The sequence below is a fragment of the Corylus avellana genome, chromosome ca5 (genome assembly GCF_901000735.1).
Source record: "Corylus avellana chromosome ca5, CavTom2PMs-1.0".
Taxonomy (NCBI): Eukaryota; Viridiplantae; Streptophyta; class Magnoliopsida; order Fagales; family Betulaceae; genus Corylus; species Corylus avellana.
In genome coordinates this window covers 12,932,722-12,946,278 of record NC_081545.1, presented here as the reverse complement: position 1 = coordinate 12,946,278, position 13,557 = coordinate 12,932,722, and the positions used below count along the sequence as shown (strand labels likewise).

The window sequence follows — 13,557 nt, the reverse complement described above, 5'->3', positions numbered from 1 at the left end:
CTGACCAAGAAAATCCTCTTGCAAGGACCAAGTGAAGTAGGTCTCTATCCTATCTACCTCCAGCAGTTGCAATCCAATAAAGTCAAGTCCAAGGCTGCCTTTCTTTCCTCAGCCCCATTTTTGTTGCATTTTTCTGCATTCCTAGGAGTCACAGCCCCTCTTGATATTTGGTACTCTCTACTTGGGCACCCAACTGATTCTGTTGTGCACAACCTCTTACAGCAATCACTATTACCTTATTGTGGTTCTCTCAAGATTGATAAACTTTGTGACTCATGTCAAGTGTCCAAAAGTAGAAAATTACCTTTTCCTAATTCTACTAGAGTCTCCACACATCTACTTGATCAATTAATTCATTCAGATGTGTGGACCTCTCCCATTGTATCATTTGATGGCTATAAATTTTATGTTATTTTTATTGATGATTATTCTCGTTTCTCTTGGCTATTTCCTTTACGTCAAAAATCTGAGGTCCTTTCAAGCTTTATTAAATTAGAAAACCTTGTTGAGAACTTCTTCTCCTGCAAAATTAAACATATACAAACTGATAATGGAAGAGAATATGTCTCAGCTGCATTTAAAAATTTCACAACCATGAATGGCATCTTACATTGCCTGACGTGTCCTTATACTTTTGCCCAAAATTGTGTCTTTGAAAGGAAACATCAGCATGTTACTAAGACTGGTTTATCACTTTTAGCACAGTCCCATCTCTCCTCTTCCTATTGGGTTGATGCGTTTTTAACTGCAACTTATTTAATTGTTCGCATGCCAACTCCTACCTTGGATAATGTTTCACCCTACTTCAAACTCTTTCAAAAACATCTTGACTACTCTTTTCTTAAAACTTTTGGATGTGCTTGCTACCCTTTACTTCGCCCTTATACAGCCCACAAATTTGATTTCTGCAGTACACGTTGCATTTTTCTAGGGTATGGTTGTAGTCAAAAGGGTTATCGCTGCCTTGATCCTACAAATGATCATGTTTATGTCTCACGACACATTACTTTTGATGAAAAACAGTTTCCAGCAACCAAGAGACCTGCTGCCACGCCTCCTGCGGTGGACACTTCTACAGTCATATCACTTCCACACCCATCAGGTATTTTCTCTCCCTCTCATTTAAATTCATCCTTATCTTCAGATTTTACCTCTCCTATTTTGGATTCTTCTCCTGGAACATTATCCCATGATTTAGTGGTCAATTCAAACTTGGACTCTCTTATTTTATCTCCTACCACATCTAAATCCAACATGTCACCCTTACCACCTCATTCATGTTCTCCAAGTTTCTCCACTAGTCCACCTGCGTCTTCTACGGAAATGCCTATAGTCCCATTTCAGCCTCAACACACTAGGATGGTCACCCGTTCTCAAACAAATTCTCTCACCCCCAAACGTTATCCCAACTTTCAATCATATTCTTCTACCAAATATCCCCTTCAAGCTTTAACATCTATCACCCTTCCAGTTGAACCCACGTCATATACACAAGCTGTGAAGAACCAATGTTGGCTTGAGGCTATGAGTGCTGAATTTGAGGCTCTTTTGTCCAATAAAACATGGACGTTATGCCCTAGGCCTTTCCACAAGAAGGTGGTTCAAAATAAATGGGTTTTCAAGCTAAAGCAAAAATCGGATGGTTCCATTGATAGATATAAGGTGCACCTTGTGGCTAAGGGATTTAATCAAGTGGAGGGTACTGATTTTCATGAAACATTTAGCCCTGTCATTAAGCCCACTACTATTCATTTGGTCTTGGCATTAGCTGTTCATTTTGGGTGGTTTGTTCATCAATTGGGTATTTCTAATGCATTTTTGCATGGGTTTCTCGAGGAGGAGGTATTTATGGAACAACCCCAAGGCTTTGAGGATGCTAATTTTCCTGACCACGTATGTCGATTGCATAAATCTCTTTATGGACTGAAACAGGCCCCCTCGTGCTTGGTTTATGTGCCTCTTCCAAGCTCTCATGGAACTTGCTTTTTCGGGCTCCCTGGTTGACACATCGCTCTTTCATTTTCGTCATCAATCAGTTTGTGTGTTTGTACTAATATATGTACATGACATACTAGTTACAAATAATTCCTCATCTGTTGATCCCAGTCTTATTTCCAAATTAAAGTGTGAATTTGCTGTGAAGGATTTGGGGCCTTTATCTTATTTTCTCGGCATTCAAGCCACAAGGGGTGCACATGGGTTATTTTTATCTCAATCAAAGTATGTTACTGATTTGCTATGCAGATCTAAAATGGATGGTGCCAAACCAGCTTCTACTCCTTGCGGGTCTGGAGCCAAATTATCACGTTTTGCTGGGGATCCATTGACAGATCCATCTAACTATCGACATATTGTAGGAGCTTTACAATATTGCACATTGACACGTCCGGACATTGCTTACAGTGTTAATCATTTATGTCAGTTTCTTCATGCTCGGACTACCCTTCATCTTGTTGCTGCCAAGCGTGTCCTACGGTATCGTAAAGGTACGGTTGCATATGGTTTGCAATATACCAAAGGTTCTTTACAACTTAATGGATTTTGTGACTCGGATTGGGCAGGTAGTTCTGATGATAGAAAATCAACTACGGGATATGGCATTTATCTTGGTCCATGTCTTATCTCTTGGACTGCCAAGAAATAAGCTGTGGTTACAAAATCAAATACTGAAGCTGAGTATAGATCTATGGCACTGGCTGTTGCTGAAATGTATTGGATTCACATGCTATTTAAAGAGTTATCAATTCCACTTGTTCATAAACCCTGCCGTTGGGTTGATAATCTTGGTGCCCTTGCTTTATCCTCTAATCCCGTGTACCATGCCCACACCAAACACATTGAAGTGGATCATCACTTCATTAGAGAGAAGATTTCTAATAAGGATCTACTTGCACGTTACATTCCCACTCACGATCAACCTTCAGACATCTTCACCAAGGGTATGACTAAGGCTCGATTTCTTCTCTTACGGAACAAGTTGATGGTCGTGTCTCTCCCCATCACCTTGCGGGAGGATGTTAGTAGTATGAAATATATGACCTCCACACCAGCAGCAACAGATCAAGCCAAAACAGAAACAGAAGTTCAAACTTCTATTTTTAATCTATCTAATCATCTATCTGTTGAAATTCAAAATATATCAAAGGGTATAGGAGATAAGAGTCAATAGTTTAAATTGTGTAATTAGTTTGAAACTGTAATCTTATCTTTAGTTTTTAAACTTTCAACTGTACATCTATATATATACGTGAAATACAATATCACTGGTATCAATTCAAACCAGTTTCAAATTATATTTCAAACTTTATGTGCATGCGCATATTCTTCTATAACTATGATAGTCGATTTTCTAAGGGCCAGTAGATGTTGAGGCTAAATTCGTTGATCCATTCCCTTTAGATGTCCTTGTACTTTAGTAATACAGAGCATGAACTTAATCTTTGTTGATGTTTTTTTTTTTTTCTTAAATCATCTGATGTGGTGAAAAATTGGTTTCATGAAGACTATTTTAAAAAAGGAAAGATGGTTTAACAAATACTTTTGAAAATATTACAATCATTAGCTCTCAGTCCGGACCCTTAATGATGTTTCTTCATAAATTTTGATTCTTAGGGTGCCCCATCTATATTTAAGGACTTTCTATGCCGTGTTAGAAAATGGAGTCTTTCGGTTTGTTTCTACTCTGTGTTTTCTAAATCAGAAAGAGAGCATTAGAGTGTCACCATTAAAGTATCTATTACTCCAGTTGCTTGTTCCTCCTTTATTAGGTAATTGAAGATTTGACATGGTTGCTATTCTGCCTTTGTGCTATAAGTTCCTTGTCTTTTTGCAAGAGGCTATACTGATGTTCAGCGTGGTAATCCTATTAAGACATAGGAACGTTACTAGTTGTCCGACAGGACTCGACCCGAGTGATCCACACAACTAGCGGTGCCGCATATAGTTTTGAATATTCGAAAAAATTAAAGAGCAAAATAAACAAAATAAAATTATAAACACAAAATAAAACAAAAATTTCCACGCAACATGTAATGCAATAAAATAAATCCTCTTACATCATGTTCAATACTTACGTGTCTTTAGTGTTTTAAAAGCATTTATGTTCATTTTTTGCGCAACATCACACAAATTAACGAAAAAGAAGTCCCATAAAACATTCAAATAAATTAAAACGAAAACCACAAAGAAAAAAAAAAAAATCAAAAACAAAAACAAAACAAAATTTTTGATAAGAAACTTACGCGTGGTATAAAATTCTCTTCGACAAAAGTTGCTTTGAATCTGCTTCTTGCAATGTGATTAGATGATTTTTGAAGAGAAAGTGTCTGTGACATAAGGGTTGACCAAATTTTCTTATGGGGTCTTGGGTTAATTTATGCCTGTTTTGTTAGAAATAATGGGAAGGGAGAGAAAAAGAGAGGAGGCTAGGTGGACGGCTATTTAAGAAAATTGTCTCCTTTTATGTCCAAGGGTTTTGAAATATTGAGGTGGAATTAGAAAAATAAATAAATAAATAAAAATGTAAAGTTTACTTAACCTCCTAAAACTACTACCCTAATGACAATCTATCCCCTAAAGTATCAATTACGACAATTTACCTCACAAACTACCAAAACAATGACAATGTATTCCCCAATGCTAACAAAATGACAAAATTACCTTTATAAAATTTTCAATAAGACAGAAGTACCCTTAAAAATTTGAAGAAAAAATAAATTGTATTTTGTTTTTATTGGTGGTACATTGTTATTGTTTTGGTAGTTTTGGGGATAAATTGTCGCAATTGATAGTTTGGGGGGTAGATTGTCATTGGGGTGGTAGTTTGAATGGATTAAGTAGACTTTACCAAAAAAAAATAAAAAAACAAAAAAGATATTTTCTGTTCTTATTTATTATCTATAGTTTTCTTGTAGCTCTGTAATGCATTTTCCACCAAAAATGTGGCAAATGTCTTCTTTTGGCCTAGTCTCCTCCTTGTTGTTCTCTTTGGCAATCCCGTAGTTGTTCTAAGACTAATCAAAATTTTGGAATCTCACTATCTTCAGCCGTTGCAATTAGTATTTTTCCAGCCTTCCTCCATATCTCCTCCTTTCTCCCCCTCAAGTCAAATTTATTGGCTACGCGGCACCCAAGCCATAATACCTTAAATCTCACACAACATCATAATGCTTTACTAATTCATTCGAAATGTTGAATCTGGTCGGGATTGTGAAATTCAAATTCAAATTCAAATTGAATTACAAATTATATGGGCGTTACCGTTCAAGAATTATACTCTCTCAATGAATATCACTAGCTAATGAACATGAATTATCATCAGCGTTTAAAATTAAACTCCATTATCCTCGTACGTAGTATAATATCATATTGTGCAGCAAAAGAAATAAAGACCAAAAGACATTTTAAATGAGGAAAAAAAAAAACCCAACACAAACTACATTAATCATCAACCCAGCCTGTGGACCAATTCTTCTTTCACCAACGAACTAACTGCTTAATTAGCTAGACTGCATGCATGTAGGGCCGCCGATCTATGTACGAGCTGGGTCAAGCAGTTCTGATCTTCGAACAAAAGCCTTGACAAGTATTCTTACCTTCTCCAGCATTAAGGAAATAAAAAACGACAACAATAAAAAAGTAGAACACAAGGAAACTACAAAAAAGTAATCCTCCCACCATGAAATTGGTGAAGACCTCGGAAACGTGATATAAAACGAAAGGATAAAACACAGTGTCTCAAATCTTGCAATTCGTAACAAAAAGAATGCAAGAAAAGAAGAAGAAAACTCAAAAACAAGTGGAAAACAGAGAGTGAATCAATTCATTGATATATTGAACTCAATCTGTTTCAAGATACATGAAGAAGTATTTATAAGTTTAACAAGTCTTCTAACTACTAACAACTAACTCTAACTGGTTATAACAAATCACCAACACATTTACAACAAAGAAATACTGTTCACGTGTATAAAAGACTCTTTTCTTATTTTGCACTCTCTCTTAATACTCCCCCTCAAGGACAATTGTCAAGGATGACAAATGTCCTTGACAGACATCTTCAAGAGTAGCCTGCTGAAATCCTTAAATCCAAGGCCCTTAGCGAAAATATCCGCCAACTGGTCTTGAGAAGAAACATGCAGCGTTTTAATAAGTCCCAGTTGAATTTTCTCTCTAATGAGATGGCAATCAATCTCTATATGCTTAGTCCATTCATGAAAAACTGGATTCGCAGCAATATGTAAGGCAGATTGACTGTCAGAAAAAAGTAATGCAGCATGTGGATGAGGAATCTGAAAATCTTTAAGTAAAGAAAACAACCACATGAGTTCACAACAAGTGGAAGCCATGGCTCGATATTCAGCCTCAGTAGAAGATCTAGACATAGTCTGTTGCTTTTTGGATTTCCAAGAAATCAATGAATCACCAATAAAGATGCAAAACCCAGTAATGGACCTTCTAGTATCAACACACCCTGCCCAATCAGAATCTGAGAAAGCCTTTAAGTGAAAATCAGATTTTGCTGAAAAGAAAAGACCTTGTGCAGGAGAATTCTTAACATATCTCAAAACTCTAGTAGCAGCATCCAAGTGAGATTGTCTAGGTTTATCCATAAACTGACTTAGGATTTGCACTGAGTATGCTATATCTTGTCTGGTGATGGTGAGATACAAATGTCTTCCAACTAACCTTCTATAAGAAGTAAAATCTGATAAAAGAATACCCTCATCTTTTGACAACTTCAAATTCTGCTCAATTGGAAAACTGACAGGCTTGGAAGCAAGTAGTCCTGAATCTTCAAGAATCTCTAATGCATATTTTCGTTGACATACAGAAATACCATCAATGGATCTAGCAATTTCTAGTCCTAAAAAGTATTTCAAAGGTCCTAAATCCTTCAACTTAAACCTATCATTCAAGAGAATGATAAAATCTGCAACTGCCTTAGGATCATTGCTGGCTATGGCAACATCATCAACATAGATTAAAAGAGCAATGTAAAAGGAACCTTGGAGCCTTGTAAACAGAGAGTAATCTGCCTTTGACTAAGTAAAACCAAGGTCTATTAATGTGGCAGAAAATTTGGAGAACCATTATCGGGAAGCCTGCTTCAAACCGTACAATGATTTTGTTAATCTGCATACCTTATTCTCCCCCTTGCTGCCAAAACCAGGAGGCATAGTCATATAGACTTCTTCATCTAGGTCTCCATGTAGAAACGCATTATTCACATCCAATTGATGCAAAAACCATCCTTTAGCTGCTACAAGAGCTAAGAAACACCTCACCATTGTCATCTTGGCTACAGGAGAAAAGTTTCATGATAGTCCAACCCTTCACATTGAGTGTAGCCTTTAGCTACCAACCTAGCCTTGTACCTCTCAATACTACCATCAAATTTCTGTTTGATCTTATACACCCATTTGCAATCAATAGCAGTCTTGTTTGGAGGTAAGACAGTAACAACCCAAGTGTTATTTGCTTCCAATGCTGAAATTTCAGCCTGCATAGCCTCACGCCAATTTCTATCTTTGACAGCTTGGTGATAAAACTTGGGTTCAATGTTAAGTGAAGTGTTAAGGCAAAAAAGTTTATGAGAAGAAGACAGGTTATCATAAGAAAGAAAATTAGACAATGGATAAGAATTACCTGAATGAGTAGACATTGCAGTTGATTGGGATGGAGAAGATGAGACTAGTTGACAATGATAATCCTGCAAGTAACTTGGTCTTGTTTTAATTCTAGTGGATTTTCTAAGGTGTGGACAAGACATCGGATTAGGAACAGAAGATGGACTAAGACTAGATGAAGGATTAGGATCAGGAGGTGAGGAACTTGGTTCAAAATTCAATTCTGCAGAAGGTGCTGAACCTGAAGCAATAGGTTCAGAAGACGACGAAACAGATGGTTGTGAAGATGTACTGGACAAAGTTGGTTGTGATTGACAAATGGGAGAAGGAATGGATACAGCTGAATTAGGAGGAAAATCTGATATATCATATGAATCAGAACTTGGAAAATGAATGGATGAATGAACAATGTCATCATGAGAAGTAAATGATGAATGGTCTAAATGATGAGCAAAAAGGAAAATGGTTTCATGGAAAATAGCATTTCTGGAAATGATGATAGAATGATCATGAAGACTAAAGAATTTATATGCTTTTATGGCATATAGATATCCTATAAAGATGCATGGAATAGCTCTAGGATCAAATTTTGTTCTATTTCTAGACAAAGTTAATACATAAGCTAAGCATCCAAAAACTTTGAGATGAGAATATGATGGAAATGTGGAATATAGCAGTTCATGAGGGGATTTGTTTGAAAGAAGGGGTGTAGGTATTTTGTTTATAAGATGAGTAGCTGTGAGTATGGAATCTCCCCAGAATTGTAGAGGAAGATGAGACTGAAACCTTAAAGCTCTTGCAACATTTAACAAGTGTTGGTGTTTTCTCTCAACAATGGCATTTTGTTGTCGGGTTTCAACACAACTAAGTTGATGAATTATGCCTTGATCAAAAAAAAAAAAAAAAAAAAAAATCTTTCATTTTAAATTCAACACCATTATCTGATCTTAAGACATTTTACTTTGGTTTTGAATTGGGTGAGAACAAGTTGAATGAATGATTTTATAATAGAACTAGTTTGAGATTTGTGTTGCATCAAATGAACCCAAGTAAATCTTGAATAGTCATCCACAATTGTAAGAAAGAAAACAGAACCATTTATTGACTTGGTGGCCATAGGACCCCAAATATCACAATGAATGAGATCAAATGGTAACAAAGAAATAGAAGTGCTGACTGAAAAAGGAAGTTTATGCTGTTTGGCCATTGGACAAATGGAACAAATGCTAGTAGATGTACAAGAAATTTCAGGAACATGTTTTTGTAATAGCCTTATTCTAGAAATGGAAGGGTGCCCTAGTCTATAGTGCCAAACATCATGTGACGGCTGTTTGATGAAATTATAGAAAGCATGTTGTTGAAATGAAGGAAATGACGCAGCTTGGGTGTGAGCAGAGACCTTGTCTTCTTGCAGCAAAACAAATAAACCAGCTTCTTCCTTACCCACCCCAATCGTTCTCCAATGGTACAGATTCTGTATAAAACAATATCCAGCAAAGAAGATGAGACAACATCTTAGATTTTTAATAAGTTTGCGAGCTAAAATGAGATTGAAGGTAAAAGATGGAACACACAAAACTTCAGTCAATGTAAGATTGTCTGAAAGTTTGACAGTGCCTATGTGTGTGACAGAAGCTATAGATCCAAGCTATAGATCCATTTGGTAACTTTACATGTGTTGAAACTATAGCAGTAATAGAGGTAAAAAGGGATGGACAGCTAATCATGTGGTCAGTTGCACCAGTATCTATAATCCAAGAAATGTGTTTTTGTGTGAAATGTGGTACAACATTAGCAAATGAAGCAGAAAAAACAGAAAATTTTGGATTAAGAGGTTGGAGATAACCTGCTATGCTAGCAACTGAATTTGCAGCAAAAGATTGAGGGGATTGGATGGGGTATTGTTTTTGCAATTCCATCAATTGCTGACACTGCTCAGAGATCATGGCCAGAGGAGGATTACTCAACTGCTGAACTTTAGTCAAATCAGTTCCCTGCACTTGATTTGATGAATGTGGAGCAGAAAAATTTGGTTTGCTTCGGGTGAACTTAAACCCTGGTGGAAAACCATGGACCTTGTAACATTTTTCAACAATATGACCTGATAGTCCACAATGAGAGCATATGGGGCAATCCTTCTTAAAGTTCTGCTTAGAAAACCTAGGCCCTGATGAAGTGGCTTTGGTCATGTAGGCAGCATGATCATGGGAATGGCATATGGGTGAGGCAACAGGATTGGGCATAGGAGATGCAACAGAGTTAGGGATAGGGGTTCTAGTCATGAGGGCAGAGGTATCATGACTAAGGGAATTGATAGTTATTTCCCTTTGTTTTTCCTCTTGAATAATAAGAGAAAAAACCTTATTGATGGGTGGAAGAGGGTCTGTTAGCAAAATCTGTGCTCTAACAGTTGAAAAAGAATCATTCAGACCCATAAAAAATTGCAGAACTTTTTCTTGGCTATAGAGCTCAAGAATGGACTTCATACGACCACAATTGCAACAATTGCATATAGAAATAGGTCTATAGTTATTGAGTTCTTCCCAGAGAGCCTTAATACGAGTAAAGTATTGACTTACAGAGGAATTTTCCTGAGTGACAGCGGAAATGGCTTTCTGCAATTGAAAAACACGAGGACCATTTCTTTGAGAGTATCGATCTTTGAGATCCTACCACATAACTTCAGCAGAAGTAATGTAGATGACAGTAGAATAAATCTCCTTGGAAACAGAGTTAAGAATCCATGAGACTACAAGATCATTACAACGAACCCATGCATTGTAATAACTCTCAAATACTGAAGGTTTAGGAAAAGAACCGTCAATGAAACACATCTTGTTCTTTACACTCAAAGCAACAAGCATTGAACGGCTCCAGGTGCTGTACTTTTCTCCTGACAATGGCTGAGGAACTAGTAAAATCCCTGGATTATCACCACTGTGGAGAAACAAAGGGCTTGAAGGGTCAATGGGGCGAGTGTTTGCAAAAGGATTAAAGAAATTGTTTGGAGGATTCTCTTCCAAATTGTTTGGACGAGTGTGACTGGTTGGAGGTTGGTTTTCCATAGAAATCGAAAATTCTGAAGGAGGACGTGGGTGAGCAGAAGACGATGGAAGTTCTGCCATTGAAAATGAATTGAAAAATTGAAAAAGAATCACAGTTGTGATTATGGCTTTGACACCATGTCAAATCTTGCAATTCGTAACAAAAAGAATGCAAGAAAAGAAGAAGAAAACTCAAAAACAAGTGGAAAACAGAGAGTGAATCAATTCATTGATATATTGAACTCAATCTGTTTCAAGATACACGAAGAAGTATTTATAAGTTTAACAAGTCTTCTAACTACTAACAACTAACTCTAACTGGTTATAACAAATCACCAACACATCTACAACAAAGAAATACTGTTCACGTGTATAAAAGACTCTTTTCTTATTCTGCACTCTCTCTTAATACAGTGAGAGGATACAAATGGGTCCGGCTAACACAAAATGACCAAAAGGAAGGAGGTATAATATTGCAGAGATTGCAGCAAAAAAGAAAGAAGCAGTAAAAAACATGAGAAGCTTCAATGAGTTTTCCAACATGAATAATGTCGTCGTTATATGGGGCAGTCGTTTGACTTCTATACTAACGTTGGTCGGAGCTATTCCAGTGGTTATACGATAGTTGTTGTCTAGCAAAATTCCTACAGGGGGCTTGAGTACTGTCTGGAAGCTGATTGTTATAAGCAGCACAACCACCACCAACAACGCCGCGCGCATTTCAGTTGTGATTCGCGATCTATGGCGGATGAAATATATGTATACTTTCTCATCAATTCCGACAGGAGATCTCAAGTAATCTGCAAGAGGCCTACAAAGACCCCAAGGCCTTGTTGCTCTGGCATAGCATAGCATACGCCTCATTGGCGCTTCAGTCACCAAATGTGCTTCATTTTCCAAAATCTCAAACGCTGTAAAACCCCTTCTATTCTCGATGTTTATATCCAATGGAAACTTCGTTAACCATCCTACGATCTGCAAAATGTAGAGATACACATTTATACAAACTCTATATATATTTCCTTCTTTAGTAGAAAGCTTGAGTGGAAAGAATTAACTTGCCTGGGATTGATCTCTTGATATTGCAATGTGCAGCACAGTGTTACCTTCCTCATCCTGCCAGTTCAATAATTTTTTCCCCAATGAAAAGGCATCTTTGAACCAGGCCCGCCGAAGCCATCCTAGTAGGAGCTGAAAAGCATCGAATTTATCGTTTGCCAAGGCAATGTGCAGAACAGTCTCTCTTCGAACTGTCACATCTTCAATAGAGTCGGGACATACTCTTAGAAATGCAACCAAAAGATCGAGATCTCCTCTTTGAGCTGCATAATGCAAGGGAGTTATACCCTCCCGCCCTTGGATACGAACAAGGCCATTATCAACATCAAGTAGTCGTAGCACGACTCTAGTTTCGCGATTTTGCAAAGCAAGGTGTATAGGGGTGAAGCCATCTTGGTTAAGCTTCCTAGCGAATGATGGCTTTAACCTCATGATCTCCATGGCCAACTGGGTGTGCCCCGCAGATGCAGCTTCGTGTAAAGGAGTCTGAACAAAAGGAATGTCATCGATGTTGTCAAAAGCTCTTGCATCTTCCCGTATCATTCTGTACAAGGCATCAATGCCTCCTAACGGGTTAGCATCTCTCAAATTCTGATGTATTTCTTGCTGAACAGAATTCTCCATATTCGGATCCATTCCAAAAAGAGTGATTGTGTGCCAATTAAAGGAAATGCGTTAAGGCTTAAAATGTTGAAACTCCCCAGGCCTATTTTTATAGGATTGTGAAACTAGTTAACAAATGCCTATTGATTCTTTTTTTTCTTTTTTCTTTTTTTTTTCCTTTTATAAACCAAATATATATATATATTTGGACAAGGTATACATTCACAACGACATCATCAATTTGTATGATAATTGTATAGAGTCTACTAATTAATTATGATTATTCTTTTTAAAAGACAAATTGACAATCACCACAATTAACCTTGATTTCATTAATTTAATAATCCATATTATGCATGGGTCAAGGGTGTGAATCGCAGTGATGCCATGTGCTGCCCAAAATGCAGATGCGAGAAATTCTCCGGCCATAACGAATCCAATCTCATATTATTAGTGATAATGCAGTCAATGTTAACAACACACACGTTGTTGATTTAATTTAAACCGTTTTATTTAAGGAAGAGCTGTAAAATATGATGGTGAGGTCAACACATTGTTTATTAAGGATTTAAGTTTAGCCGGTTGACGAAAAAAATGTAGAATAAAATATTGGGATAGAAGTACAATTTGGATATTTGTCATTTTGTCCTCTTCTCAAAATAATTTAGAAGAAGAAGGGATTCTCTTATTTCACAATATATATTTTGCTTCTAAAAGGTCTATTATATAGACTTGGAAAGAGGAAGTACATCTCGTAAATCGAGGGCCAAAACATGTATAATTAGTCTTTTTTGACTTCTGAGATTTATTACGCAGTAATTTTAAATTTTCTAGATTTATTCCTTTTAACACTTCTATGAGTTCATTTTGTTATATTTCTATGAGTCCATAATCCCTCACGTTTGTTTGTTTATTTTTTTAGCAATAAAAGAAGTTGAGGGAAAGGAAGAGCTAGCTGTAAAATGCTTGCCAACCTACGAGGGTAGGGGTTGTTATATTTTATAGATTGGTTTATTCGGTGTTTAGAATATCATTTTATGTTTTTGAGATTTTTGGTAGTTCGTACTTATAGATTTGATAAAGAATTGAAGAAGTGTGAAGAAACTGCTGAAAGAAGACAAGCCTAAGAAAAAACCACGACATACAGCCAAGTGTGCTAAAAAAAAATAAATGAAAATGAATAAAAACACAGCCCTAGATATTGACAAATTCTTAAAACAACA

At 36.8% G+C, this 13,557-nt stretch overlaps 1 protein-coding gene across 1 annotated transcript; it reads right to left on the bottom strand.

Moving 5' to 3' along the window:
* Positions 1-6,026: 6,026 nt before the first annotated feature.
* LOC132181798 (uncharacterized mitochondrial protein AtMg00810-like) lies at positions 6,027-7,289 on the bottom strand. Its single transcript, XM_059595028.1, has 2 exons — positions 7,143-7,289; positions 6,027-7,043 (listed from the first exon to the last, which is right to left on the bottom strand). The coding sequence occupies exons 1-2, from the start codon at positions 7,287-7,289 to the stop codon at positions 6,027-6,029; spliced, it is 1,164 nt and encodes a 387-aa protein (XP_059451011.1).
* Positions 7,290-13,557: the final 6,268 nt, after the last annotated feature.